At 39.0% G+C, this 13,977-nt stretch overlaps 1 protein-coding gene across 3 annotated transcripts in view; it reads left to right on the top strand.

The window, feature by feature from the left end:
* Window positions 1–13,977, top strand: part of kiaa1522 (KIAA1522 ortholog) — a 50,719-nt gene that overhangs the window by 12,449 nt on the left and 24,293 nt on the right. The window contains exon 1 of one of the 3 annotated variants that reach the window (XM_017694052.2): window positions 2,830–3,131. The exons of the other annotated variants lie outside the window; for them this stretch is intronic. Coding sequence (XP_017549541.1) covers window positions 3,020–3,131 — 112 coding nt within the window. The 5' untranslated portion in view covers window positions 2,830–3,019. Of the gene's footprint in view, window positions 1–2,829; window positions 3,132–13,977 lie in introns of those variants that run through there. 3 annotated transcript variants of the gene reach the window in all.

Below are 13,977 nucleotides of genomic sequence, written 5' to 3' on the forward strand. Positions count from 1 at the left end.
GTGTTTGTGGAAATACTGTAATGCAAACCTATATGTGGGCAGTATTTACTTGCAAGAATTTCAATGGGGTGTAATTAGACATTAGCTTGGAATGGTACCCACTGAAAGCCCTTTGTGGCTCTATCCAAAATGAGTCTACGTGTTAGTGTGCGAGTCTTCTAATGCTACTCATTTCCTCATATTTTTACAGTACTATACAAATGTCAGAGACCACCCTTCATTTATTTGTTTTCCAGTCAAAGCTACCATTAGACAAGCAGACAAAATTAGAAATAGACAGAGAATTTGTTGATCAAACAAAGAACCTTCTAGGGCAGAGTCTGGACCCAGACGCTGACCAATGCGGACATAGGCCTATAAATGATCAACTAAGGAGAATTTTTTATTCCGACTGGGTGGTTCTAGTTTTATCTGCATAACTTTTCTAGCACTTGCGGTACTGCTTTAGCTGCCCGGGAAACTCACAGACCATTCATGTTATAAATGTTCAGTTGTTGACTGTATAAGATGTTGATATACCTACTAGGCTACTTCAGTAAACAGTATATGACACTGAATCATGATGCAAGTTAGACATTATGATGTTCCAGACCTTTGGTTAGGAAATTTTCTTTGACTGGACCTTGTTGAATTTTAATTAAAGACCTCTGTTCTTGGGTTTCAGAACAGTGGATTTGCCACTCTAAAGTCCAGACCTCTACATCAGTGAATGTGTTTGGGGCAACATGGAACATGAGAAACAAAAAAGCCAACCAATTTCTATATCTGAACTTAGGAGGTGTAGCAAAATATTCCTGCAAATTTCTTAGAACAACTGAAATAAGTGGAAATGCAAATGATGGGCACATTAAATCCTGAAACACTTGATAATATATTTAGTTGTTGGGGCTTCTGTGTAATTGTCTGTCAAATATGTTTTCTTTTTCTTTTTTTACTTAGACTGAAAAATGAATACTCATTGGCCATATTGAAAGGAAAATAAATAAAGGGAGAAATGAAGAGTGGTGTTTTGCACAGTTTTAGCTCAAATCTTGTTCAGTTATCCTGTAGCTCAGGATTGTCAAACCATATTTTTACTCTTAGGTAAGAGCCAACAAACTGCCTAAGAGATCTGGAAGAGGTAGATGTAAAAACAGTGTGCTTGAGCCTCGAGTAAGTGAACAGTATTACCTGTTCTGACAAGGTGCAGATGCAGTGACTTGGGCTAAATCACAGATTACATTACAGATCTTTTGGAGGTCACACTGACCTGAGGCAGACTGAGGTCTGAAGACTGATGGAGGCCAAAAAGGAGTTGCTTTAGTTACACCTCCTATCAGGTAACCCTATTTGGTACAACAGAAAAGTATGATGTAGAGTGTCAACACTGTTAATGTTTCAAAATATATTGTCCATCCCTCAGTCCACACAAGGAAACTAGGAGTGTTTCATCTCAAACTGCTTTTTGTATAACACACAAAAAGGGCAGCAAATCAGAACTGAGCTCATTTACATGTGTGAGTCATGTAAAAGTAATTTTGATATATAAAACTACACAAAAAATCATAAGTGGACCTCAGAAAGGAAAAGGTAAAATACAATAAACTGTAGGATAGACAGCCTTTAGGTTCCACATAAAAGGTTCTTTTGTCTTGGCCTATGCTCTGCATCTGCATCATGGCTGCTCTGCATTACATATTATCCATTTCCTGTGATGGACAGTGCTTTGTCAGTTGGACATTAGCAGTATGACACTGTACCCCATACTTAGGAAGACAGAGAGACATAGACAAAATACAGTCCTGAAAATATTCAAACAACCCACGGTTAAGTCACATTCTTTGGTACAATAGTTTAACTCAATAGTGGTTATGTTGGCTTTGTTGGGACAAGCCAAGAGGTAATATCCTATACACCCACATTAAACAGTCAGTGCTGATTTCTAGTCATGTTTACATTGGCATAATTGTTTAATTCTCATCAGGAATGTTCCTGTGCAGTACCATGTAAAATGTTGGCCTGGCAAGGACTATGAGAGTTGCATAGAATATTAGATTACCTGACCACACAGAAACAAGTAGAGAGAGAGAGAGAGAGAGAGAGAGAGAGAGAGAGAGAGAGAGAGAGAGAGAGAGAGAGAGAGAGAGAGAGAGAAATGACAGTAAGGAGAAAGGAGAGATGGCTAGAAATGCAAGAGTACTGTAACTGAGAGGGACATGCAAACAGAATAAAGAAAAGGAGATCCAGATGCAGAGTTCCAGCAGAGAATGAGTGGATAAAAACAGAGCCTGGGCGGGGCTATGGGTGAACAGGAACAGCAGTGGAATAAAAACAATGTTGATCGTGAGCCCAGAGTTTCATCACAGTAGAAATAATACAAGGCTTTTGGCTTCATACCACTGAGTATGAGGGGTCTGTTGTGGGTTTAGATGTGTGATAACAGAGCTCTTAGATGCTGAAGTAATGTACTTTGTTCTGTTAGATAAACTAGATTTTGTTATGACAGAATTACTGGGATTCGTTTCAGAAAGGTGGAGCAGATAAGATCAGGCACTGTTAAGATTCAAAGCAGGGACAGCAGAAGATGTCTATAATAGAGAGAAGGACAGGGATTCATTCTAGAGCATGTGTGAATGCTCTGATCTTACACACAATGCTGATCACAGCTAAACTACAGATATAAGGGAAGTACATCTATGTGTATGCTTGTGATCAGGGGTGGGTAGAGCCAGCGATCCCTCCTTCTCCACATTCTAAGTGGCTGGAGCGAGCTGTGACTGATCATCACTGAAAGCGGAATGTGTTCTGAATGAGAGAGGGCAGGAGGGAGGTGTTTGCACACACCCTACACAAACACACAGGGTGAATTACCAGCACGGCACAGAGAGGGGACAGCTCAGTCCTGCACTGACAGTAGGACAGTCCCTCAAGAAGAAGCATAAGGAGCTATAGAGGAGTAATTGAGTGCAGGGAGGAGAGAAACAGGCAGATGTTTCGTGTTCTTGGGTAATCTAGAGCTGCTGGGAGGTAGGAGTAATCCATGGGGAACTCCATCAGCAAGAAGAAGGCAAAGGCCAGCTTTGGAACTAACCACAGCCCAAGTAAGGTCAAGGCTTTCTGGAATTTTGGACGTGTGGACAAGTTCAAAGCAGGTAGGCGAAGACTTCAATAGAGGTGCATTGCTCTTTATTTTTTTTTTTTGGACATACATTGAAAGTTATAATGGAAAAAATGTATGCATGGAATTCACTTGATTTAAAAATGTAGCATTTCAACATGAACATGAAATATATTTTTAAGTAAACTGAATTAAAAAGTTGTGATGATGTGATTTATGTTTTATACATGTTGGTGAACCAATTTCAATCAAGGAAACTCTTGTCATGCACTTTATTGGCTAAGCTTTCATTAGTCATTAGAAATGACGATCACTTAGCTACTGTTTTTGTCCAAAGCTGGCCACATACATTAGGCATCGCCCCTCTGTAGTAATTACTTAAAAGTACCATTTTTAAAACATTCTCCATAACTGAAGCATTGAGATGCAAACAAAGTCATTCAGATTGGTTTGATGTGATATATTGTAGATAAACTTACCAACTCTGATTTTACAGTGGTGGTGATAGGAACCAGAAATCACAATGTCTACAATGAAAATATGGCTAGTTTATTGTTATCTTAAACAACCAATCATGTTGCAGTTTTTATGTAACGTTGTAATGTTGGTAAATGCAACAAAATCATTTTTAAGCGCTATTTTACATTTCCACCAAACATGGAATACATTTTAGGCCAAACATTACCTTAAAACTATTGTAAACCAGTGGCTCAGGCTTCAGGGAACACATTCATAACCCCTTTTTTATATAAATTTTTTTATATAAAATTTATATTTTATCAATAGAATTATGTAATGTTTTAAATGGGTAGAATTCACCTTTAAGAATCTTGTTCAAGAGCAAAGCTCTCACCTTGCATCACACCCTGATTCTTTAACTTCTTAAGTACTGGGCCACTACCACCATTACTACTAGAACTAAGTCATTTACATCAGACAATGCTAGTGGTTATACAGTTGGTTCTGCAGTCACATTTTGAAAAGTTTAGCATACAAAGGCATGACTAATAGGCATCTGCAGTCTCTACAAAGGCAAGCAGTACTAACTGTTCTGGAAAGGGATTCTGTGGAATAAATGTGCTGGTCATGATTTTGTGTAGACTGTTAATTTAAACCTGTAACCGGCTGAAATTGTGAACATGTTGGCATTCCTATGTGACTGAGTCAGAGATGAAATGTCTCCCTGTGCTCTTGGGTCCAGTTCACAGGCCAGGGGTGTGTGTGGGTGTGTCTGTGAAATGGAAAATCGCTTTTAAGCTGTCCTGTGTCTATCACGCATGCTATTTGTTCTCTCTCTGCACTCAAAAGTCAGATAAACAGGTTCACACTTGACAGCACTTTCACAGTTACCATACAATTGTCTCGCCATTGCAGTTTCCGTTTTTCTCTTTTGCTGTGTCATGTGATCAGGCTTATTTAAGACAGGTCTTCCCGGGGCGTATACACTATGTTAGACATGAGTGTGAGCGACAATGGAACATCTTTGTGCAGTTTTTAGCGTCTTTAGCAGACAGTGAGTCTACTGTTTTGAATCTCAGCTGAATGCCATGGAGTTGAGATCCCTCGTTAAACAGAAAATGAAATTACGTACCGCAGATAGTAAATCACGTGTTTGACGGATAATGAGATGATGCTTTCCTAAGTGCATATCCCACTGAAGTGGAATTACATTGCTTTTTGAGTATTTCAGCATAGTTTAATCTTTATGATGTGAACACGTAAAGATGTAAAAGTCATTCAGAGTGGTTTCACCTTAAAATGGTTTATTGTAAATTAAGTTACTGACATATTTCGTTGCAGTGGGTGTGATAGGAACCAGGGGTCACAATTACCACAATGCAGATGTAACCATTTCATTTACTATCCAAATGCCCAGTAAACCTACATGTTTTATATGTAATGTAGACCATGGTAATAGATAATAGTGATATATAAGATATTAGTGGTAAATCTGAAAAACGGAGTGTGTTTTGGGCGCTATTTTGCCTTATTACACTGTGCATGTAAAAATACTAGGTAAAAATACATTATATGGTCAAAAGTATGTCGACAACCCTACAAAATATCAAGTTCAGGTTTTTTTTCTCACACTCATTGCTCGCAGGAGTTTAAAATCAAGCACACAGCCATGCAATATCCACAGACAAACACTGGCAGTAGAATGAGTTGTTGTGAAGAGCTCAGTGACTTTAAATGTGGCAGTGTCATAAGATGCCACATTTGGCACCAGTTTGTAAAAATTCTGCCCTGAAAAATCTACCCTGGTAGACTGTAAGTGCTTTTATTGTGAAATTGAAGCATCTAGGGGCAACAACAGGACAGCCACAAAGCTGTAGCTCATGCAAACTCACAGAGCAGGGCTGCTGAGTGCTGAATTGTGTAGCATGTAAAAATTGCCTTTATTGCATTACTCTTGCATTACTTACCAAAGAGCTCCAAACTGCCTTTAGAAGCAACATCAACACAAGAGCTGTGCATTAGCAGCAGTTTCAATGGCAAAGCAGCTGCACACAAGCCTAAGAAGACTATGCACCATGCCAACTGTCAGCTGGACTGGGGTAAAGCACAGCATCTCTGTATTCTGGAGCAGTGGAAAGACGTTCTCTGGAGTGAGAATCAAACTTCACTATCCGAGGAGGCATAATGGTCTGGGGCTCTTTTTCAGGGTTTGGGCTTAGCCCCTTAGTTTCAGTGAGCATACAAAGACATTTTAAACAATAGTATGCTTCCAAACAATTAGGGAAGGCCCTTTTCTGTTCCACCATGGCTGTGCCCATGTGCACAAAGTGAAGTCCATAAAGACATGGTTTGGTGTGGAGGAACTCCAGTGGCCTGCACATAACCCTGACCTCAACTCCGCTGAACACCTTTGGGATGAATCAGAAGGTCAGTTGCGAATGCTTGATCTCACAAATGCTCTGTTGACTTAATGAGCACAAATTCCCACAGACACACTCCACGATCTTGTGGAAGTGGAGGCTGTTATAGCGGCAAAGATGGGGCCAGCTTCATATTAATACCCATGGTTTTGAGATTCCCAACAAGCTCATATATTCCTATCACTACCACTGTGAACAATTCTGACTCTAAGTTTTTCTAGAATGGAACACTTCACACCAAAACAACTCAGAATAAATTTGTTCACATTTTTACAATTTGATTATGCAGAATAAAAAATCTGTTTCCCAGTTAAGGCAAATATACTGAAACACGGCGTCAGTGTTTGCTTTGGTTGGTTGCTCAGAGATAAAATGTGAGAGTTAATTTAAGAGTTGTGAGAGGATGCATGTGGTGAGCAGTAGGGGACGCTTCGGCTATTTCCTGTGTTTTCACTGGTCTTTTTTCCACCCAAACAACTGATGTAACAGAGAGAAAGGCCGCACCTTTCCACTTTATCAATTAACAGACTTAGCATGCATGCTCTCCTTTGGAATGCCAAAGGCTTTGACTGTGGTGTATAGATGTGCTCCCTGCCTGGTTTGGATTGTTCTCTGCGCATAGCTTTCTCATTCATAGAGCAGGGTTTATTCAGAAAGGCTGAATCTGAATCCAGTGTCCCAGCCTGTCTCCTCACGCATGACCGAACGCATCGCACAACAGAGGGGTCAGCCCCTGTCATGGGTGGCAGGGTTTATGTCAATATGTGTGTGCAGGACCTTGCTGTACATGATTGAGAATGTGAAATACATAAAGATGGTTAAATTGGCTGAAACGGAGACCTTAACATTTTTAAAGGAATACTCCAATTTCTGTATTGTTTGGTTCATTAACACAGACAGTGATGTCACTGCTTTCCTTAAAAGAGGACACAAATCTATTGGTTCAAAACATACTCATAATAAAAGCTAGGGATGTGCATTCAGACTAATTATGATATGTAAGCACCCACAATAGTTCATTAAGAGATATCTAGTTGCAGAGAAGGACAAAAATAGAAGAATGCCTAGAATGCCTAAAAACCCCTCTAGTTTGACTAGAGCAATATATATATATATATATATATATATATATGTATATACAGTAAAGTGTATTTAGTTTGCATGCAATCTTTGTTGCATGTTTTTAGAATCTTTTTCACAGCAGATTATTTGGTAGTAAAGATTAAAATAGCATTATGGTGCCTATGACCAGCATTAGTGCCTGATTACCAGTGTTGGAAGTAGCAAGTTACAAATTAACATGCTACTGTAATTACACTACTTTTGGTGGTAGTAAGTAATGTATCCAATTACCTTTTCAAATTCAATAACACTTGTTTTTCTTCTATTTGTCTTATTTTTCCTTCCTCTAGACCACAGACAAAAACATACTGGTGAGTTGTAGTCTGTGTGCAGGTGTGGTGACTTTATCCACATGAAAGAATAGTAATTCTCATCTTCTAAGCTTCGGAAGCGCATGATAAAACAATATGTTTCTATAAAGCTAATCACGAAAGACCCCAGTGCTATCATCGCTGACCCACGAGCCACTCAATCCAAACAGCCAAAGCTTGATTTTAAACCCAAGAATTTGTCTGCACAGTCTGTAAGCCAGGCAGAACTAAACATACTGAATGCCATGGACATTGTTGAAGACATGCGTCAACAATTAGAATGACAATATTTAGAAGTAATGCAAAAATTACTTTCTCTAGTAACTAATTACTTTCAAATGCAGTAATTGGCAAAGTAATCAAATTACTTTTGAAAGAAGTAACTAATAACTAATTACTAATTTATAGTAACTTGCACAACACTACTGATCACATTAGCATTTTGCTCAGCCAATCCTACGGCATTGTGTGTGAGGCCAATCACATAGCATTCTCTTTGGGGCTTCATGACTTTTAGTAGCAAAGTTTAATATAACAAAAACATTAACATAATATAAACATTATGTATATGTAAACTTCAAAAGCTTTCATGTTCCACTGAATTGTTGGTCTATAAGTTCTTTCTGTAATGAAACAAATATTAATAGAGATTTAAGTGCTTGAGTACCCATGCACATGTCTAATAGAACCCATGTCTAAATTAATTCTTCATTTCTGATATGTGATGGTATAATTTATTACTGCATCTGTAATACTTTAACAATACAAGATGAAACTAATATGAGCCTGTCGTATTGGAGCTGTTATAATGAAGTTTAACCCATGTCAAACACAATGATTCCTGTTGTTTTTGCTTTCCCTAAAGTTTTCTTTAACCAGATATCCAGATTTAATTAGGCTAAACTTTGACAGAATAATTGATTTTGATATTGATGTAATTCACCAACTGTCCACTGTTTTTTTAATAAAGGTTTTTTGAGTCAGCAGGTTTTCTGTTCTTTTTTAAGCATAAAGACATTTTCTAGCCATGGTAATCAACCATATGGCACGGACACAGCAGATAGAGGTCAGGCTTTGAAACCCTGGAGAATTCCTTTTAACAAACGAGCAGCATTTCAGTGGTCTCTTTAAATAACGTCAACCTCCGTGAATGATTAGTGATGGCAGAGCTGGACTGAAGCAGAGAGTGGGGGTCTGCGGGCACTAGAATAGTTTTACCTTGTCAGCAAAACCTGGACGTCACAAAGTAGCACAGATTTCTGTAATGAGGTCATGATGCGGTGCGGGTTGTCTGATTGAGGTGACGTCAGGAGGCCTTTCCATGATGGTATGCGTAATGATTAATGGCAGAACATTACTCCCTGACACATCCACATATTCAGACTGGAGCTCAGATGAGGCCTTGAGTGCAGATGGGGGAGATCAGATTCTTGTCTATCAGGAAGGCAGGTTAAAATATGAGGGTTTGAAGCAGATGAATTTTCCTGGCAAGGCTATGTGGCTAGGATGATGTGCCAGTGCTGCTCACTACAGCTGGATAAAGGGTTGATTTGAGGCACTACAAAGAGCAATACTGAGAGTAACTGTGTAGTTCTGCACACTCATTCAGTATGACACATTGCACTGTAGAGGAACATTCATTCAAATGAGTTCTGCAGTGTGTAGCAGAGACTCCTTTCATCAGTTATTTAAAAAATGCCGAACCATGTTAAGCTATGTTGTTGTTTTTTTGTGGAATAACAGTTATTCCAAAATGAAGTTATATTAGGAGTGGGTAATATGGTGATTGTTATCATGATCATGATACATTACATCAGATTATACAAACACTTCCAGTGGCACAGTCTGATAATTATGGTGGTTAAGAATTGTTCTACCTGTGCTGTTAATTGCAATAAAAGCATGTTATTTTTTCACAGTAACTGCATCATTCTTCTGAGCACTGGCTACTGAGTACGACTAAGCTAGTCATTAGTAATTTTCTACTTTATGAAAATAGACACCTTAGATAACCTCTGAAGAACAAGTGTGACAGGACTACATCAAATTTTGAACCTGGCATTACCACTAACCAAGCTTTTTACTCATCAACTGCTACGACAAAGCAACAAAACAAGCAGAACTTAGTCAGAACAATGATGGGGCTGTTTCATGGTTCTGTCCATAATGTACTTAAAAACCATTAACCAACTGCATGCTTCATTACAAAGAGAGCATAATTAGGTCTGTTTAATTGGATTTGGTGCAGTATGTGAAATGTTAAATAAAATACATTGTACTCACGGGTTTTAAAAGTATTTTTTAAATGTGGTGTGTTTTTTTATTCTTTACAGTTTACCAAACCTCCGAAAAAAAAGTGTTTTTATGCTTATTGTGTATCATGAAAAGCATTGTGAGGTTATAATTTTGCCTAATTTTTCACCCCAATTTATGTGGAAATTACATATACATAAGAATATAAAATACATTTAATGTAAAATCTTTTGTGTAGATCAATGTGCAACACATCCATAACTTTGCTTCTGCATAGAACATTAAGGCAGCAAGTAAAGTACTATTGTCTATAAAAGTAAGTGCTTATTGTGGAATTTTATCAATTTAATTGTTTCATTCACTAATGGCTGAATATGAGGAGCAGCGGAGGTACTTTTATTGATTTAAATGTTTGTAAATATTATAAACAGTGATAAATTAACCTTAACTATTGCTAGCTTTATAATACAAGAGAAATCCTCTTACAGAGTCTCAGTAAATCTTAAAGCTTTGGTTAAGCCTCTCACAGTAAGTCAGTATGTGTGGTCTACCTTCAGGCCTTCTTTAGGATCTTTAGTGTGGGAATTTCAGCCATGCTACACAGTGACATGAATGGAATGGTTTTAAAAAGGCACCAAACAGCAGTTGTTTTAAACCCCTGTGATGCCTTACAGTGTCCGCACAATATCCCGGATTACAGTCATAAGATTTAGTGTGACTGCAGCTGAGGGCATGCTCTGTTTGCTGCTGACTAATTTGTGAACATGATGGCCTTATTTATAGCATCAAAGCACTTAAGGTTTAGTCTGAAAGTACACCCCTCTGTTGTATGTATCACCAATTACAAAGCCCTGATATGATGTTCTGGTCACACCGGTCAGTCGATATCTCTTTCTCTCTCCTTTTATCTCAATCACATTTATTTTATGAAACGTCTGCATAGCTGTGAGAAAGGCCCACTGAGCATCCATCAGGAAATAGGGCTGCTAGGAAATCAAACTGTGAGAGTGCATCATGCATGAGAATTAGTGTTGGCTTGTGGGATTTCAAAATAATGGTCATTCTGAATCACCAGTAGCACTCTCCCTCACAGATATATTGTGTTATGGAATCACTGTAGTGGGTTCAGCCTAGAATTTCTTTCAATTTTAGTTTAATTATAGTTTTAAATTGGAATTGTGAGTACTTAACAATGTATCTACAGCAGCGTGCAAAAGTGGCAAAACCTCCGTTATGTACAGGTTCACACACACACCTTCTAAGCCGCTTTCCTTCTGGGTCACAGGGGATGCTGGAGCCTATCCCAGCTGTCATTGAATGAAAGGCAGGAGACACCCTGTACAGGTCGCCGGTCCATCGCAGGGCAGACAGAACACATTCACACCTAGGAGCAATTTAGCATGTCCAAACGGCCTGACATGGAAGGAATCCGGAGAGCCTGGAGGAAACCCACGCAGACACAGGGAGAACATGCAAACTCCACACAGAAAGCCCAGCTGGGGACTCAAACCGAGGCCCTCCTTGCTGTGAGGCGACAGCACTACCCACCATGGCACCATGCCACCATATACAATGTTCAGCAACAGGAAAGAGAATTACACCAAAGCCTCCAGATCAAAACATAATAGACACATTTTCCAGTATTTAGTGTCTCCACTCTTTTTGTCTTGTAGCTTCCAGGTTATCATCTTGCTACTTGAACTTCTTCCCAATCAGTTGTTTTCCAGAGTAGATTGCATAATGTATTAATATTTGTTTGTGCTTGTTAACATTAATGATGCCTTCAATCAAACACAGACGACTAACTCCAGTTGTGTTATGAGCACAGATATTAAACCAGGCTTGACTTGCTTTGGCATTGTCCACGCTCTGCCTACTGTTACATCCAAAGCTCTTAAATTTATACTCCTCAGTCCATAAAACCTTATTCTACTTCTCAAATGTCCAGTTTCACTGTTCTAGTGTAAATGTCCTTCCTGTTTTTTCTCAGTTAAGGCTTCTTGGAAGCTACATGTCTTTGGAGATTCTTAGTGTTGAGCTGGAAAGGATGGACAGAAACACCTGTTGACTGTTTCAAATGTGAAGCAAAATAGGAGATGGAGTGAAGTTAAGGTAGACAATCAACAAGTCCAAATGAATAAAGCTAATATGTAACAGCCTGATAAAAACCTGACAAAGAGGTTTTTTGAGTCAAGCATCTCACTTAACACTCCACAACACAGCCCCAAAGGCTCTCAAGAATGTCCCTTTTCACTCTTTTGAAGTTTAGGCAGGCCACCAATCCTCTCACCTCTGTACTCCTCCACCTCGCCCACCTTCTTTCTCCTTATGTGAGTCATTCTCAGCCGGCCTTCTCTGTGTTCTGCTACAGACAGCCAGTCTTTCATGGCAGCCTGGGGGATTGGATGGCTCTAGATGAAATGGTGCCCTTGTCTTTGCCACTGGATGCATTCACACAGTCCTGACAGGCTCCAAAGTTGGATAAACAGCGGTCATTAGGGCCCATGGAGAAACCATGTGCCCTCATGCTTTATCCCTCTTTAGCTGTTCAACAACAAGGTTGGCCTTGACCTGAACAGTACAACAGTATCTTTCATAGGACTTTTCTCAAGATAATATTCACTGCTGTTAATGGTGACATTCTGTGAGCATCTTGCATGAAGACAAAACCCAGAATGAAACTGCAGTAAGAATGATACTTCAACATGCTGTTTTCTCAACATGAATCAAAGGAATTCCAATGTACAGGCTTGTATTGGGCTGCATATTTTATGTTTCTTTATTATATTAGCAAACCTCGAACCCAGTTATGTTCTCTAGCTTAGGAACTCACACATCTGTTGAAGAGAAGTTCTTCTTCAACAAGTGCTAGGCTGTGTACAAGCACAGCAGGCATTTATTACAGCAGAGGTTTTACTCTAATGGAAGCATTAAAGAAACAGTTTACCTCTTACTCCAGATGTAGTCAATCAGCCAAATCAATTTGGTGCACAAATTCTTCTACTTGTTTCCTTAATTCGCTTTGGCTACAAGTCTAACATTTCACATGAACACTAGAAGTCAATAGACACCTGAATCATTACACCTTAAACAAAACTTCTCTCAACCCAATAGAGCTGCATCCAGGTCTTCAAGATGTTACACAGATGTAACAGTGTGGTTTATGACACAATAGCTGAACACTGGGGGCAAGCATTTTAGACAACAGGTGTTGCGCTGAATTCTGAATTCTTTAAAAACAACAAAAGTCATAAAAATAAGCTGTAGCATCCATATGCCTATATGATGTGCGTGCATGCAAATGGAAGCCAGATTTCAGCACAACATCCCTGCAATGTCTTCAGTGTTCAGCTGCATGATTAATTTTTTTATTTTTATTGGCCATGCTGTGCACTAAACCTAGTCTGAGCAAGCATAGTGAAGTATAAATGTGGTTTCAGAAGGTTTGGGGATGTGTTGGTGTAAAAGATTGGGGTGTTTGTTGACTAAGCAATGTTAGCTCCAGTGCTAAACTAAAAAAAGCAAAACTTGGACACCAAATGTGTCTTGGCTGATCATCTACATGTGGGGTGAGTGAAAAACTATATAAATTAGATTCTTCCATTCTTTTAAAACATCTCCATAATTGATGTAACTAGAATGAGTGAGCACTCTAAATGACCTTGAGTTTGGGCTTGTTTTCATAATGCCAAGTTCCTCAGTGAAAAGGACTTACTAAGCTGTTACAATAAATGCACACACATAAATAAATCTCAAAGAATGGGACCTAAACGTTACTGGAAAGATGTTTTTAAAACATCAGCTCTAGTCTTGTGTTACCTGAGCTCAAATTGCTCTAACTGTGGTCTCAAGATACTTTACAACCCTCATATATCATAAGAGCATCCAGCATGCAGTACTGGAAGTGAGAGCTGAGCTAAAGGAAGCGGTTTCTGATACAAAGCACTCTGTGTCTGATTGTAATGGGGCTCAGTGTAACCGCTTCCTGCATTAGGCCCAAATTGTGTTAAGGTTATTAGAGTGTAGACAAGATGAGCAACCTTACAGGCTTGTTTGTGCAATTTTCTTTCTCTTATATTTCAATCATGTCTACTGATTCATCATGCAGATCACAAACAAAAACATAATATTAGCCTTTCCTAACCTCCTGTAACAGAGACCCCAGCATTGTGAACATGCTGATTAAGTTCTCATCATCATCATCATCATTCATCGTCGTTAACCGCTTTATCCAGATAGGGTTTCAGTAGCAGCTGGAAGAGCAGAGAATCCCAGATGACACTGTCCCCTTCAACTTCCTCCAGCTCATTCCCAG

Source organism: Pygocentrus nattereri, chromosome 27 (genome assembly GCF_015220715.1).
Source record: "Pygocentrus nattereri isolate fPygNat1 chromosome 27, fPygNat1.pri, whole genome shotgun sequence".
In the NCBI taxonomy this organism is placed as follows: Eukaryota; Metazoa; Chordata; class Actinopteri; order Characiformes; family Serrasalmidae; genus Pygocentrus; species Pygocentrus nattereri.